The sequence below is a fragment of the Montipora foliosa genome, chromosome 7 (genome assembly GCF_036669935.1).
Source record: "Montipora foliosa isolate CH-2021 chromosome 7, ASM3666993v2, whole genome shotgun sequence".
NCBI lineage: Eukaryota > Metazoa > Cnidaria > Anthozoa > Scleractinia > Acroporidae > Montipora > Montipora foliosa.
Genome location: NC_090875.1, coordinates 41208066 through 41223065, shown reverse-complemented (window position 1 = coordinate 41223065; position 15000 = coordinate 41208066). Strand labels below are relative to the sequence as shown.

Sequence of the window (15000 nt, the reverse complement as noted above, 5' to 3'; positions counted from 1 at the left end):
CATCTTTATTACTATTATTATTATTACTATTATTATTATTATTAATATTATTATTGTTATTATTATGATATTTATTTAATAATAATATCAACCATCGTGTTAAGGAGATTTATGATTTCTTTCAACGCAAAACAGATTTATGACTGTCCATTTCTCTTTACGTTATTAACGATTTGTTGCCATGATCCTGGGAAGAGGACAAATACGATGCACGCAAATGAGAACATTTTGCCCCGCATTTATGTTAGACATGTGGATTCCTTTATCCGCTGTGTCTACCTGTTTATTGATCACAGTGAAACATTAGTGATACATACGTCTGCCTCTCTTTTAGTTCCTACTAGATCCACCACTTACGCCACTTTGGCTGAGCCAGTTAAATATTATATGTCTTTTCACGTTTTAAAATACCTTTTAAATGGTGCGAACCTTTCAGTGCAACTGTAATCTTCAAGCTTTGATTATGTGGGTTTTTTTAGAACTTTAACAAAAAATAGCAACAGGAACAAAACTTAATTAAGTAAGATCGCCCGCTGTTGTCGAGGACATTGTCTGTCGTTTCGACAACCTGAGTGAATGTCATCCTTAAGCGACTAAAAACTGTGACCTTAACAAGAACACTGCTGACTGTGAGCACCACTTACTGACGAACCACGAAATTGACTGGGACTCCGCTAATTGCATAACCACTTATACAAACTACCACCAACAGCTCATACTAGAGAGCTGATTTACAAACCAAGAACAAACACAGGCACTCGGAACCGTTGCCAAATACTACCAGCGCCATATAAACGACTTATTGACGATTGACCAACAGAACAGTCAAACAACGACAGAGCACCAATCACAGTCTTCCCAGCCAGCAGCATCACTAGGCAGTTAAAGCAAAGACGATTGCTACGGCTACGGCAACTCCGCCAAGCAAGAATATCATTGGTTAAAAAAGGAAAAATAATTGTGCTGCACGTGCAGCACGAATTTCCGTGCATTTCTTTCACGTACTCCACAAAACAACAACGTTAAATCACCAACTGGTTTTGACGACAACGTGAGCATGTAACAATGAAACAGTCATTTTCTGTTTTGACTTCAACACCGTTCGTACCCATCCAGTTACAGGATAGTTCGACCGTACTATACAAGGTGAACAAGACGGAATAATTGCGAAATGCTTGCGATAGCGCTAAGTTACATTTTGGACTGCTGTTTTCGTTACCGTAGCCGTCGTCTTTGCTTAAACTCCCTACTAACTAGAGTAATACGGTCAGTGATTATACGATTCACCGAGACTACACAAATCACTTGACTCTGAGGATCACTTCTGCTCATGTTAACGTAGTCAATATGACCAAGAACATGCAGTCCTTCTCAGGACTACACTCACCCGGACGATCTTGCTTCATCATAGTTAATGCATGGAGATAGTTATGAAACTCGACAAGTTCCTTTGTTTCATGTTTTGTCCGTATTTTTGGCCTTGACCCTGCACAAAACACACCTTTTTTTGACAAGATAACCAATCAAATCCTTCGATTAAATTATGTGCAACTAATTTGCAAGCCCGTGCAAAGCGAAAAGAAAGGACAACGTTTGCATGATAATAGAACTCAATTCCGAGAGGATTAGTTGGGTGCACCAATATGGCCGCCGTTCTATTAAGGAAGTAGGGAGCTTTAGCAACGACAACGGCGACGGCAACGAGAACGTTACAAATTTGCATATTTAGTGGACAAAAACAATAGCTTTGCACGCTCTGCACGTGCGCTTTTTACTTTTGTCCATTTCTTTGCCGTCGTCAGCAAAACAACAACTTGAAATAGCCAAATTTGAGGTTTTAAGAAGAACGTCAGCACTTGACGATAAAGCTTTATCTTCTCCCCTAAATTAAGCGCCGTTCCGATCAGTGTCGTTTTTAGGAGCTACCACACCCTTGTCGTATTAAAATAGTTAAAATAGTCAGGAAATGATTACAAAAACGCGAATTTGTATTTTGAGATGACGTCCTCGTTGTCATCTCCGTCGTCGTTGCTTAAGTTCCCTATTGTTTAGGTGCACCAACATGGCCGCCGTGACGTCACATGAAAACAATCTATTAGGTCAAGTGTAAGGGTTAAAGTGAAAGGGTTAGGCTTATTTTTTGTGAAGGGTAAATGCAGCTATTTATCATTACGAAAGGTAGACAATTTAAGCAACTGTCTCTTTTAACGCGAGGATCACTTTTACCAGCTTTCGTCTGTGATCCTCACTTCAAATTCTTTCATTCACTAATAAGCACTTTCACCGTGGTAACACATGAGCCCAATAAATTGACCTGCTCCCAACTGAGTGGCTTCAAAGGTCAATTGGTGGAGCATTGCACCGGCATCGCAGAGGTCATGGGTTCGATTCCCATTCAGTAGCCAACTGATTTTGTTTAGGGGGAGGGGAGGCAGGGGGCCCAGTGATTAGAGCGCTTGCCTTGAGATCCGGGGATCTCGGGTTCGAGACCCGTTTTGACCACTCGTTGAATTTGTTCCTGGTAGTCCCTGGTTCAATTTCTGGGCTGCACTTGTAAATAGCCAACTGGTTTGCTTCCGGCCAGTTGGGATTCTTAACAGCTGTTGTTGAATGTTCCGTTCTGTCGTGATTGTGTTTCATTGGCCCTGAAAAGCTCCTGTGGGGAGCGGTCAATTAAGTATGTATGAATGTATGGATGTATAGGTAATCTAAGAGACAAGTGCTTAAAGAACCGGAATCACTTCTCAATTTCGTCTATAACCGCAAGCCAAATACACATTTCTTTCACGTTTATCTTTAGTTGAGGACTGGAGTTTGGGTGACAATTTGTGACTTTGGTTGTCTGTATTCCCAGACCATCCGCGAGTGACGTTGAGGTTGGACAGAGAGTAAGGGGACGCTTAATCAAAATTGTCGTACATCTGAATTAAATACCTGAGGAACTTAGGAAAAATTACCTCCCATTTTCGTGGTCAAGACTTATTGAAAAGCTTGAAGTGATGGGGCTTTTTATTAACACTGATCTAAAAAATTATCATGTTGCAGGTCGAAACCGAAGAAGGCTCGGAAAAGGAATAATGCTCACAACCCATCATTCACTTTCAAAATAACCGAGGTTGCTCAACATCGCGAAAACGAAACACCAGTCTTTACTGATGCAGTGTACAATGATCACCAGGGCAAGCTGTTTGGCTTAAGAATTCACCCCAAGGGCTTAGGCAGTGGAACAGGCAGACATGTGGCACTGTTCGTTCATATGATAAAAGGAGACTTCGATGATTCCTTCGATGATTGGCCTTTTGCTGGGACAATCACTGTTAGCGTCCTAGATCAGAGTGATTCCAGTCCCCGTAGCGACTTCAGTCGGATCATACACGCAAATCCCAACTCGCCTACCTTCCAACAGCCTGATGAAACCATTTGCCCTACCGGGTATGGCTATGAAAGGTTCGCTCAAATCGAGGAGTTCTTTGGTCCTCGATATGTGAAGGACGATAAATTGTTGTTGAAAATAGAGTTTTCAGGGTAATGATCGATACATCCACCGCGCAGGACAGTAAAATATTTCTCTCAAAGAGGTTTTTTGCATTATTGACTTGAACGAAGGTAGTGCCTAGATAATGCTATTTTTAACTGCTTAAAAAGTAGAATTGATTAATACATTTGGAGAGTGTTAACATGGGTCATCCTCGAACTCTTTGGTTTCCAAATTCAGTTTGCATGCAAAATGTTGTCTTTGACCTCTACGTAAGGATGTTTCTGGTGATAACATTTTCGAAGCTGGGAGATAGGAACATCCTACTGCCCTATAAATCACTTTCAATCTGTGAAATCCTTTTAAAAGGGATAAAAACGAATATGGCGGGCGAACACTCAGCTGCTTCGGCCACCCGGACCGAAATTACTGCATATAAGCAACGTGGAAAAATTTTGCTTTCTGGGATCTTCTAAATGCAAGGTTTTTTCTTCCCATGTAAACAGCCCCATAATGGGTGATAAATGAAGGTCGTCTGTCTCAAAGAGATACAGCATTAATAGTCCTTATACCATGAATTGTGACTTCGCCAGTTAACATGTCAAAGCAACCTCGTTTCCAGGGTCTCCATTGTCGTTGATCGACAAAGAGACACTAGGAACGAGGTTGATGTCAACGATATCTGCTGTTTAAATATGAGAAGATCAGAAACAGATCATGGGGTGGACTGGAGAGCACTGTTGGTGACTCAATAAGTGTGTCTTTTGATCACATTTCAGTTAATTTCATGGCAGTAACCATTAACTTTATTTGTTTTACGTATGATACTCAGATTAAGGCCTAGAATTGTAGATTTGTAAATTTATAGATTTGTAGATTTGTCCTTCGATATTTTGCTCGGAGAGAATAATTTTTAAGACATGGCCTTAAGTTTTTGGTCATCTAGATATTGAAGTTTCCCGGCGTAAAATTTACCAATTTTCTAGTGTTTTTCAGCGAAGATTTTATCTTTCGTAACATTAGTCCTTCTGCGTTTTTTTCCCGCATCATTTGTGTAACTTTTGCAACAAAAGCTGTTAAATTTACTAAAACAATTACTTGCCAGGCTTTTATCTCATTAAATAACTGCCATCTTGAATTATCTGAGTGGCCGCCATTTTGAATAAATTGATCTAGGCATCCCCTACATACCACTTATTGATTAGTGATTCACTGCGTGGAGTACATCTTTCTAAAAGGCCCTTTCGTGCATGTGAGGCGCCACAAACTCTCACCCGCGTATTTCTCCAAACGCCCGTTTAAGAACTTTCAACGTTTGTTCAATATGCCGCATTCAGCTTTCTGTTGAATCAAATACAGAGGGCGTTGAATTTAAGAAGGTTCAGTGTTTGATATGGTTGGAAGTGCAGAAAATGTTGAAAGAGTGTAGACACAAATTTAGGCCGATTTAAAGTTTCATACAACATTGGTTTAACATGTTGAATATCATTGAAGCCGTTTTAACGTCTGTCGAAAACGCGCATGCTCTTATCTGGCTTTAAAATTCCAAATTAGGCCCCGTCCACACGTGTCCGGAAATTTCTGCATCGGCATTTTTTTTGTTTTTTGAATACGGCTTGCCTCCACGCGTATCCGGCGACGGTAACCGTATCCGGAAATTCTCGAACACGGTCTTTCAGAGTGGAAATTTTTGAATACGCTACGAATTCGGATACGTGTGGACGATCATATCCGCAAAGTTTTCGAATTCGCTAACGTAACACTATCGGCTCCAGTCTTTCTCGGGTGAGATAAATCAAAATGGCGTATCGACTTTGGACCTAGAAAGACTCGCACGTGTCACTCATATTCAACGCAGAGAAAATGGCGCCGATATACGATTTTGGGCATGCTCCACAAGCAAAATCTTTGTCAAAAGTACGTGACATAGAGTGTATCCGGATACGTTTGGACAGTGAAAACGAATCGAAAACGATTGGAATACGCTACTTGTGGCCGCGTAAATTTTTGAATCCAAAAATAGAAAAATTGCGGATACCCTAACCCTTACACTCGTTCAAAATTCTTAATTAACCGTGAAATAATATCTCGGTTGTGGGAAGCGGAAACTGTCCTTTTTTATTCTTTTCACGTTGTCGTGACACTGGTTACCAAAATACATTGTTACCAAAGAAGTCTAACACGGAAAAAAATTCAAAACTAAATATGCAATGACGGTAAAACGACGTTACTTGCTTGTGGCTACCCATGCGATCGTTAATAATTAGTTATATATATATCAATTCTGTTAGAGGTAATCAACTGACACTGAACAATTTAAAAATATTTAATACATGCAGTCGTTAACCCTCTAAGCTCTGTCCGACTTAATTAATTCAAATTTGAAGTCACTTTTAATAGTTTCAATATTAAAGTTGTGTTTTTGTAGTAGCTCAAGTCTGCAGGGTAAAAAGATGAAATGTAATCCACTTTTCCCTTATATTTCTTTACCGTTATATAATTTCAATTGTCATTTCTTATTATCCCACTGATTGTTTAACTCAGCCTGATAGTGTTTAATCTTATCGCAAGTGATCAGGTGGAAGCACATCGAAACATTTCCCCCAAGACTTGTTGTTCCAGCCTTTAGCCCTAGACTAGGAAAATCATTTCGACAGCGTCGTAAGACGACTTCTGAAGCCAAGGAATATACTTGCCTTCGGGAATATTATTTATCCGGGTGAATATAATAGTTGCATAGTAAATATTCATGACGAGACAAAAGAGCCTGGGCGCTGACAAATTCTGTTGTAATACAGACGGAGTATTATAGCAAAAACAAGATAATCAAAGTTGTATGGCAACTCTCTTAACTCATTCCCTGCAATCCAAAACAAGCAAACAAGAAAAAAAGCAAAACAAAAGCAATTTTCCGAATACTCAACGACCAAGGACAAAATATTAAGAAAACTCAATAAAAGTACTCACAGGAAGGAGGGATTTCCCAGTGATGTGTGAAGGAAATTAAATCATAACTGAATGAAAACAAAACAATTAAGCCCGGAATCCCAGGGAGGAGGGGGGGGGGGGGGGGGGGAAGGTAGAAAAAAGGCCTGGGACCGAGAAACGATGTTCTCACAACTTGCAAAGCGTTCATCTTGGTCAGCGGGGTATTTTGGAGCGGGCGCTCTTTGTGGTAGCTGGCCTGCTCTCAGGTGAACTAGACCCTCCGTGAGGGTACACTGGGTTGCCTGTGGTACGTGCAGCATTAAAAGTTAGGGGGTCAGTAAGACCATTTATTATATGGCTTGTCTTTGTAGCCAATATAACGCGCGCTCTGATTGGCTAATTGTGGCTGAATTGTAGGGCATTATTCTCCCGTAATGCCCACGGGCCGATTACCGGCTTGCAAAAACAAAGCAAAAGGTAATTAAAAAAACAATTTCCAACAGCGTATAACTTATTTACAGACAACTGAAGAATTTATAAAAGCGAAAAGTTGAACGAAAAAATTAAAGAAATATAACAGTAAAATATGTTTTCCAGGCAAAATTTGGTCATTTTAGCGTTGATTACGAATTTTTGAATGCAAAACTAAAATTTTCTGCAATTTATCTGCTTTCTTGGACATAAATTCGACCAAAAACTGATGAGGCACGAATATTTTTAGATTTTTAGGAATAATCGGATTAGCGATCAATGCGTAATGTGATAATGCGATAAAAGTGTCAAATTTGCGACCCGTTGCGGACGGGAACGGAAGCGATCGCATTACGAATAATTAACCTCTGTTTGCCAAAAACCACCCAAATAACCGATTTTTCGACGGAAAATTCATCCCAGAGGATAAAACTATTCACTGGACATGTAATAAAGGTAAATATGTTCGAGCGAAAGCGAAAACAAGCGAATATTTTGAGGGAAAACACAATTATGTGAGATCAAAGGAAAATCTGTTTAAGACACGCAATTGCATCGCTCCGAAAATAATTTTACCTTTTCAGCGATTTTAACGCTTGAAATTCCATCCATTCCACCTGATCTAGTCTTTGAATTTACTATTATCGCTGCCCTACGAATCTTCAGTGTTCTACATAACAGCACACATGGTAAAAGACGGCTCGACGGGAGACAGATTGTTGTCGAAGTCCATTACTCGTCGCTTTTAGGCTTGTTCACTATCCAATTGACTTGCCATTATTGAGCTTCATAAGGGTATATTTTGTTCAAAGATCCACTAAAATGCCATTCGCGTTACATGACTTTCGACGCCATTGCCGGTTAAGTTAATCGTTCTACTGTGTCCACCACAGAAATCTACGCATTTCCCACTACCCTCTCGATCCTAAGAAAATACACGCAGAAGGCTCTATGCACAAAGACACCACTTAGCAGGGGAGTGACAGGCAAGACTTTTACCAACACGGAAAATAACTAGACCCTCCGTGAGGGTACACTGGGTTGCCTGTGGTACGTGCACCGTTCCAGAGGATTTTTTTCAAGTTGGGGGGTCATTAAGAAGTCATACGAGAAGATGCCTTTTGGCTCACAGGTCCTCACACGTTCGTACGACGAAACAGATCTGTCCTTGCGTAATATGTAGCTCTAACAGTGCACGATATTGTTTTGGTATTGTCTATCATTGTAGTGATATGGTAGAAGTCTTTGGTAAATAGTCTGAGAAGACATGTGGTTACTAGCAAAGTACTGAACCCAGAAAGATTAAAGAAAATAAATGGGAAGTGAGAAACATTGGCTTCTGGGCTGACATGTTGATAAACTTCTTTTCACCACAAGTTTAAGCGTGCCCTCTGAGCATCTGACAGCTTTGTAATACCGAAGTTCACTGGAGTTAAGCCCTGTTTGGCGGGGTTAGTGCTTGGATGGGAGACCAAAACAATATACCCCTCCTAAAACTGAAGCATCGGACCGAAAATACTATTAACGCTAACAAATGCGAACTCAGCAAGGTACAGATTTTGTTAGCTTGCTATATGCAAAAACAAATATTGATGCAAAAGTAAATAAATATTGATACACAGTTTTTAGAAAGAGCAGAAGGAAGTTTCCAGGACAATCGCTCGAGAATAACATATTTACGACATGAAAACAACATTTATTTTGAACCGTGAATATAGAATATAAACAGTTACGATCAGCAACAAAGATTTTGGGGGATTTTTGCAACGTTCAATTTTGTTATTGTACGTTTTGGCTGCACAAATAAATCGCAAAATCGAAAGTGACATCGCCGGAATTCAGCGGGCGCCGTGATGAAGTTACCGCGGCATGTTTAATTGCCAAACAGTGAAGTATCTGTGGCAAATGATGGCAAGATACCGGGTTTTTGTAAGTTTATTTTTCTGTCAAGTGTTATAAAGTTTGACAATGAAATGAGCGAAGTCAAAACAAAGATCACAATCGCCCAAGTCTTGTTTATGCAAAGTCAAAATGTACTCTCCAAGACGCGTACGACGTTATTTATTCTAACCAGGTAATTCCATCATTTTGGAAATAGCAGCTACTTTATTATTCATCTGCGTCACAATTCTTCACTGATTTTGGGGCTCATTTAGTTGAAACTCAAGCACGCTTCCAACAGGCCTGTGAATCCTTCCTGTTTACAGAGCAATACTAAAAAACTTCTCCCATATCACATTTGAACCTTAAGATCGAAAATTCAATACACAACATGATATTATAATTCACAAAGGCAGAAAATACCACAGAATCCTTTTCCAGCGAAAAATCTATTGAAACAAACAACATATTTGCTCTTAGAGGCGAAAACCTCTTCCTATTTCATTGCGTGCGTGAAGACAAGAAACTCGATCGTGTTAAATTACCATGTACTTCAGGTAAATACAGCTCACTTTGATTTCGGCTCGACGGGCGATAGATTGTTGTACTCGTCGCTTTTAAGATTCCACCGCCTGTAAATCCAATTGACTTGCCATTATTGAGCTTCATAAGGGTTTATTTTGTTCAAAGATCCACTAAAACGCCATTCGCGTTACATGACTTCGACGCCATTGCCGGTTAAGTTAATCGTTCTACTGTATCCACCAGAGAAATCTACGCATTTCCCACTACCCTCTCGATCCTAAGAAAATACGCGCAGAAGGCTCTATGCACAAAGCCACCACATAGCAGGGGAGTGACAGGCAAGACGTTTACCGACACGGAAAATAAAACGACGAAACGCTACGCAGATTCCGACTGGGTTTGGCAACCCAGTAATAAAACGGAGAAATCTATCCATTTTCCGACTGGGATTGCCATACGGCAACCCAGTAAAGATGGCGATCTCTGTAAAAACGAGGTGTCTGTTTCGTGTCGATTATCACTAAGTGAAATTGAGAAAACGTTCATAGCTGACTCGTTTCCTAATGGCCCTGAAGCTTCCCGTCAAGGCACAACTCACAACTCGCACAAATAAGTTACGAGTACGGGTTGAATGCGTAGTCCGCGTAGCTAGTTTGCTCGACATAAATCCGTTGATTCACGGAAACCCAAATATTTCAAGTTGTTTCTGATGCATCGTCGGATATCCGAGTTTTAGGATTCAGACGGTAATCAGTGTAATTTATTCACCTAAAGACCTCTTACTGTTGTTCGATGGCTCGAAAACATCACGACAAACATCGCCTCTTGAACCAACCACGTTTGATTTCATTCAACACAATATCTACTGGGAACGTGTTCTTCTCGCCGAAAAACTGCTTTTGCAAACTTTCCTGTATATCAGCGGGATGTTTTGGGTTGGGGAGATCTGAAGGAAATATTTTTAAAAAATGTTATTTCATTCGACCCACCAAAAGTGCTACTTTCCATTCTTGAATTTGTCCTAGTCAAGTCAATTTTTATTTATACTCAGACGGAAATAATAATTAATACAAATTAGTGCTTAAAATATAAAATCAAGGGATTGTGAAGAAAAAGAAATTTTACAATTGTAGGTTCCTTTATTGAACTAACTGAGTAGGTGACCCAAAACATGAAATAAATAATTTGAGTCAAGGAAAAGAGAAGCAAAATAATTGTTTTAGAAAAAAAGTATTACTTTATTAATTAACATACATCCCAGCCTTCCTATAAATCCTATTTTTCCTATTTATTTTATAGGATCCTATAAAACTCCTATAATGAGCCAAAAAACTCCTATATTTCCTACAAATACAGTTTAAGGAAAATGAAAGTGTTAAATGTTTCTCATTCAAAATGTGTCACCTCTTGATATATATCTAGTAACATGTAAACCCTTTAAGCCCCAATATCCACTTAGAAATTCTCATACTGATCTTCATACATTTCCTTAAGGAATTAGTTGAGAGAGTTTGATAACAGATGAAAGCATTTTCCCTTTAGTGATCATTTTACAAACTCTCATCAGCATTGATGTTGGTCATTATTGGGAGTTAAACTTCTCATAAGTGGCTGACCTTTTTTGGAGTTTGTAAGGGGTGGTCATGTGACTGTTGACAATCACTGTTTACTTTTGTTTGTAAACCGTCTTATCAATGAACACATATTGCAAACTAGTGTCTTAGTCTCTGAAATGATGCAAGACTCATTGAACTGTGTTTCAACCTAAGAATTTTATCTGTGAGTGCCTGAAAATCCTCCTTTAGAACTCCTATATTTTGTCCTAAAATCCTATAAATCTCCTATATTCCTGCTAATTTCCTCCTATTTTTCCTATAACTTTTTTTTGGAAAATGGGTGGGATGTATGAATTAAATAACAGTTAAAGATTACATAATCGTAAAACATTAAGAATCAATAATAGTATAATTTATAACCACCAATCACAGAAAGGTGAGGCTAATGAAACCAACACATGATTCACTGTTACTCCGAGTTTCGTGCTTACGCACTCATCAGACAGTATCTCATCATTGATAACAGATGAAAGCATTTTCCCTTTAGTGATCATTTTACAAACTCTCATCAGCATTGATGTTGGTCATTATTGGGAGTTAAACTTCTCATCATACTCATCATACTGTCTGATGAGTGCGTAAGCACGAAACTCGGAGTAACAGTGAATCATGTGTTGGTTTCATTAGCCTCACCTTTCTAACCACCAATCACAGAATTTTTGATATGTTGAACAAAATTGGAAAACAGCTTGATTTTCTTAACATCAATGGATAAAGAATTCCAAAGTTTTGGACCAGTGTAACTGAGAGAACGGATACCGTATTGAGTGGTATGAACAGATGTAACAGATTATCAATCTGAGATTGATGTGTATTATATGAATGAATAGAACATACCGGGTTAAAAAAAATTAACAAAACTAGAAGGGCTTAGTTTATGGTGCCACTGATAATCAAAAGAGAGAATTTCGAGATTATAACAGAGAATTTGAGGAGTCTGAGAGACTTCAATAGTGGCTGTCCTATATTCAACGTCAGCTGCAATCCTTTCAGCTGGGAACGTGCAGTGTCTCTTGGAACTAATTATAACATCACATTCCAGAACAAGTATTTTACCAAGGGTCTACCAAGCCTATCTGTCATCTTGGTGACCCTAACTCCAGCGACCGAAGCATCATAGACCCTATGCAAAAATGGCTGCCTTTAAATTATTCTTTTGTTCATATTCAAAATAGCCCAACTAATCTCGTTTTTGAGACAAAAATTCTAAAGAATTTGTTATCCCAAGCGAGGTTAGTTGGGCTATTTTGAATACGAACAAAAGAATAATTTAAAGGCAGCCATTTTTGCATAAGGTCTATACACCTGCCAGCTATATCGTGAACTGCGTATGTTCAGCTTGAACAGGGATAAACTAAAAATTGATTATTTGGAAGAAAACTTGAGAAAGAAGAGTGACCTCAGATTCCACCGTGAGGATCTCTTTTGGACCCTGCAAATTGAAATTCCAGGAATTCATTTGTATATGCAGGAATTCCACTACCACTATCAACATGCCTTCCTGTTTACTACAACTGCTATTACAGTTGCGCATGCGCGGTGGCGGTAAACAGTGCTGCTTGGCTGGCTGTATCAATGATGCAGGCAGTTACCCCTTAACTGCCTGTAGGAAAAGTTATGAGGCCAACCCGAACATGTGTGTTTTGAACATTACATTTGGGATAGAGACAATCACATGAATTATGAGACGGGTGAAATAGCATATATTCCGTGCTGTTCATGTCAGGTAAACATCAAGTGTGTCCAGCCATGTGGCTTTTCACACCACATGTCCAACTTCTTGAACAGTACATTTCATGTTACGTGCAACAACGGAGACAATGTGATTTCTACTGGTGATGTCAAAGTCAACGACCAGAAACAAGAATTTTATTTGTTTATCCTGCAGTCAAGGCCTCAAACATTTTCGTGTGCAACAAGCTTAGTAACACTCAGTCATCAACCCTTAATGAACTGTCCTCCCCATAATGGCACGTCATCGTCTTGACATGGCCCATTTATACTCTTTATCGATAACAAAACTCCCTCCCAGCTGGAAAATTGCAATCAGTGGTGATAGAACAATCCAACTGTTATTTTCTCCGGTAAGAAATGAAAAACACAATGTCAACGAGAGATAAATTTTGCTCGCTGAAACTGGCACTGTGGATGCAGTGGAAGACAGAATGTGAGAACATGGCAGGAAAGCCTCTTTTAATAGATGAAAGAGGACTGACTTCACCAAGAAAGAAATAGAAATTGTTTAAATTGAAACTGTGTATATTTGCTCCAGACATGTAATTGTTTTTGTCTTTTTTTTTTCAAAAAAAAACCTTGATTAGAAAACTTTTAATTCAACCACTTTAATTCTCATTTTTTGTTGTTTCAGTGTCATAACAAAGTGGAGCAAAGAAAAATAAAAATGAAACTGGTTTGACAATTTTATAACCAAAACCAAAGCGAGGGGAGGGGGAATCCTAGAAAAAGTGACAGGTGTGCTCCATTCTGCCTTGACCGAAACACAATTAAAATCCATGACTCTGAACCACTTACAATGTTTAAAACTCTTTCTTCTCGTCTCTTCTCTTTATAATTTTCTTTCTTCTCTCTTTTTCTTTATTCATTATCTTTGTATTATGTCTGTGTTGTGGCAAAAAAATAAAAACAAATATCAAACAACAAAAACTACCCTGATCATAGCGTTTACCTTAATACTTTTCTGGCTAAAAAGACAATATAAAGCCAAACAAAAGTTTGTTGGAAAGACTATTCTAGTTCGTTTTAAGGCTTTGTTTTAAAAATTCTGATGAGCACTCCATCGCTTTTATGTAGGAATCTCGCCCCAGGAGTATCAATGAAAATCCTCAAAGACAAGTAATGCATTTGAAGCTGAAAATAAACAAAGCAAGCAAAAGAACTCTTCCTTAAGAGAGTGGGATTGGTTGGCAAGACAATACAATTTTAAATGCCTTGCAGTATAACACTCAGTGAAAGCTGGTTTTCACAATATTCTCCTTTTGCGAAAGAATTTCTTTTTACAGGCGGTAATAAATGCTGGCTGAAAACAATTACAAAGTAAAACGTAGGTTTAGTTATCAAATAACACAAAAGAATGTCTACCTCTGAGTAAGTGTTTCTACTACAAATACCATAAATCGAACCCCCGATTGACATTTTACAAAGACAAAAACAATTTAGTGGAACCTGAACAATTGCGAGTTACTATACAGCGGGGATAATTACTGTTTGCTCACCAACCTGTCTTATTACCAAGCCAATAAGCTTAAACTTACTAACTAGGCTTTTTTAATGCGAAGACATAAACATTTTAATACAAAATGTTGCCTTACCTTTATCTCGGAGAAACTACTGTGCGTTAAAAACGGCGTCCGCCAAGAAGTAAATTTTCCAAATTGAAGGGCTTCGAAAGAAAAAAAAATCGTTGAATAAACTAAAAAGAAGCCACCACATTTCGCACCACATCGGCTGCCATGTTTCTTGTTTTGTCTAGACTTCGGGATGACAAATTCTGCTCGTGCGCAATACATGAATCCGCTGACTGATGCCTCTATGATTGCTTTGCCTGGACAATCTAGAACAATCTATAGCAATCTAGAACAATCTACAGCAATCTAGAACAATCTAGAAACATAAAATTCGTTCTAATTTGGAGGGGGGACCTGGAAAGGGATTCACCAGGGCGGCACTTATCACACTGTGCGCGCCTTCGAATCATGTTTTATTTAAGTCTCCATCAGAAACAAAAGCCAGCAGTCACACAGAAGTAAGCGCTGATGGTAGGGGCACTCAGAGCTGAGAAAATCTGCGGCCAGATTAAAACTATCTTCAACTGAAACAAACAGTCAAGACGTTCAACCGATTGGTAAAATTAACAGCATTCCAAGAATTATTCGTAGGAAGACTATGGCCAGATTTTACAGGTAGGATTCTTTTTAATTTTCGTGGTACATGTTTCAGTTAAATGCAGACCTTCGGATATTACAGAGCTTTACAGATTGTTGGCTTCAGTCAACTTCTGCCCATCCCATTTTTTTCTGGCTAAACATTTTCTGTCTGTCTGCCTATAAAAATTTGTTTCTCGAAATGGTCGTGCGTTAGTTGCGT

At 38.9% G+C, this 15000-nt stretch overlaps 1 protein-coding gene and 1 long non-coding RNA gene across 3 annotated transcripts in view; one reads left to right on the top strand and one right to left on the bottom strand.

The window, feature by feature from the left end:
- Nucleotides 1-5411, top strand: part of LOC138009524 (uncharacterized) — a 28575-nt gene extending 23164 nt beyond the window's left edge. For both annotated transcript variants that reach the window (XM_068856586.1, XM_068856587.1), the window contains one exon: nucleotides 3046-5411. In XM_068856586.1, the coding sequence (XP_068712687.1) occupies nucleotides 3046-3529 (484 nt within the window). In that variant the 3' untranslated portion in view covers nucleotides 3530-5411. The remainder of the gene's footprint in view (nucleotides 1-3045) is intronic.
- A 4893-nt stretch (nucleotides 5412-10304) lies between these two features.
- On the bottom strand, nucleotides 10305-14370 carry LOC138011007 (uncharacterized). The gene is made up of 3 exons (XR_011124622.1): nucleotides 14226-14370; nucleotides 13429-13515; nucleotides 10305-12328 (listed from the first exon to the last, which is right to left on the bottom strand). It is a non-coding gene; the product is annotated as an uncharacterized lncRNA (long non-coding RNA).
- Nucleotides 14371-15000: the final 630 nt, after the last annotated feature.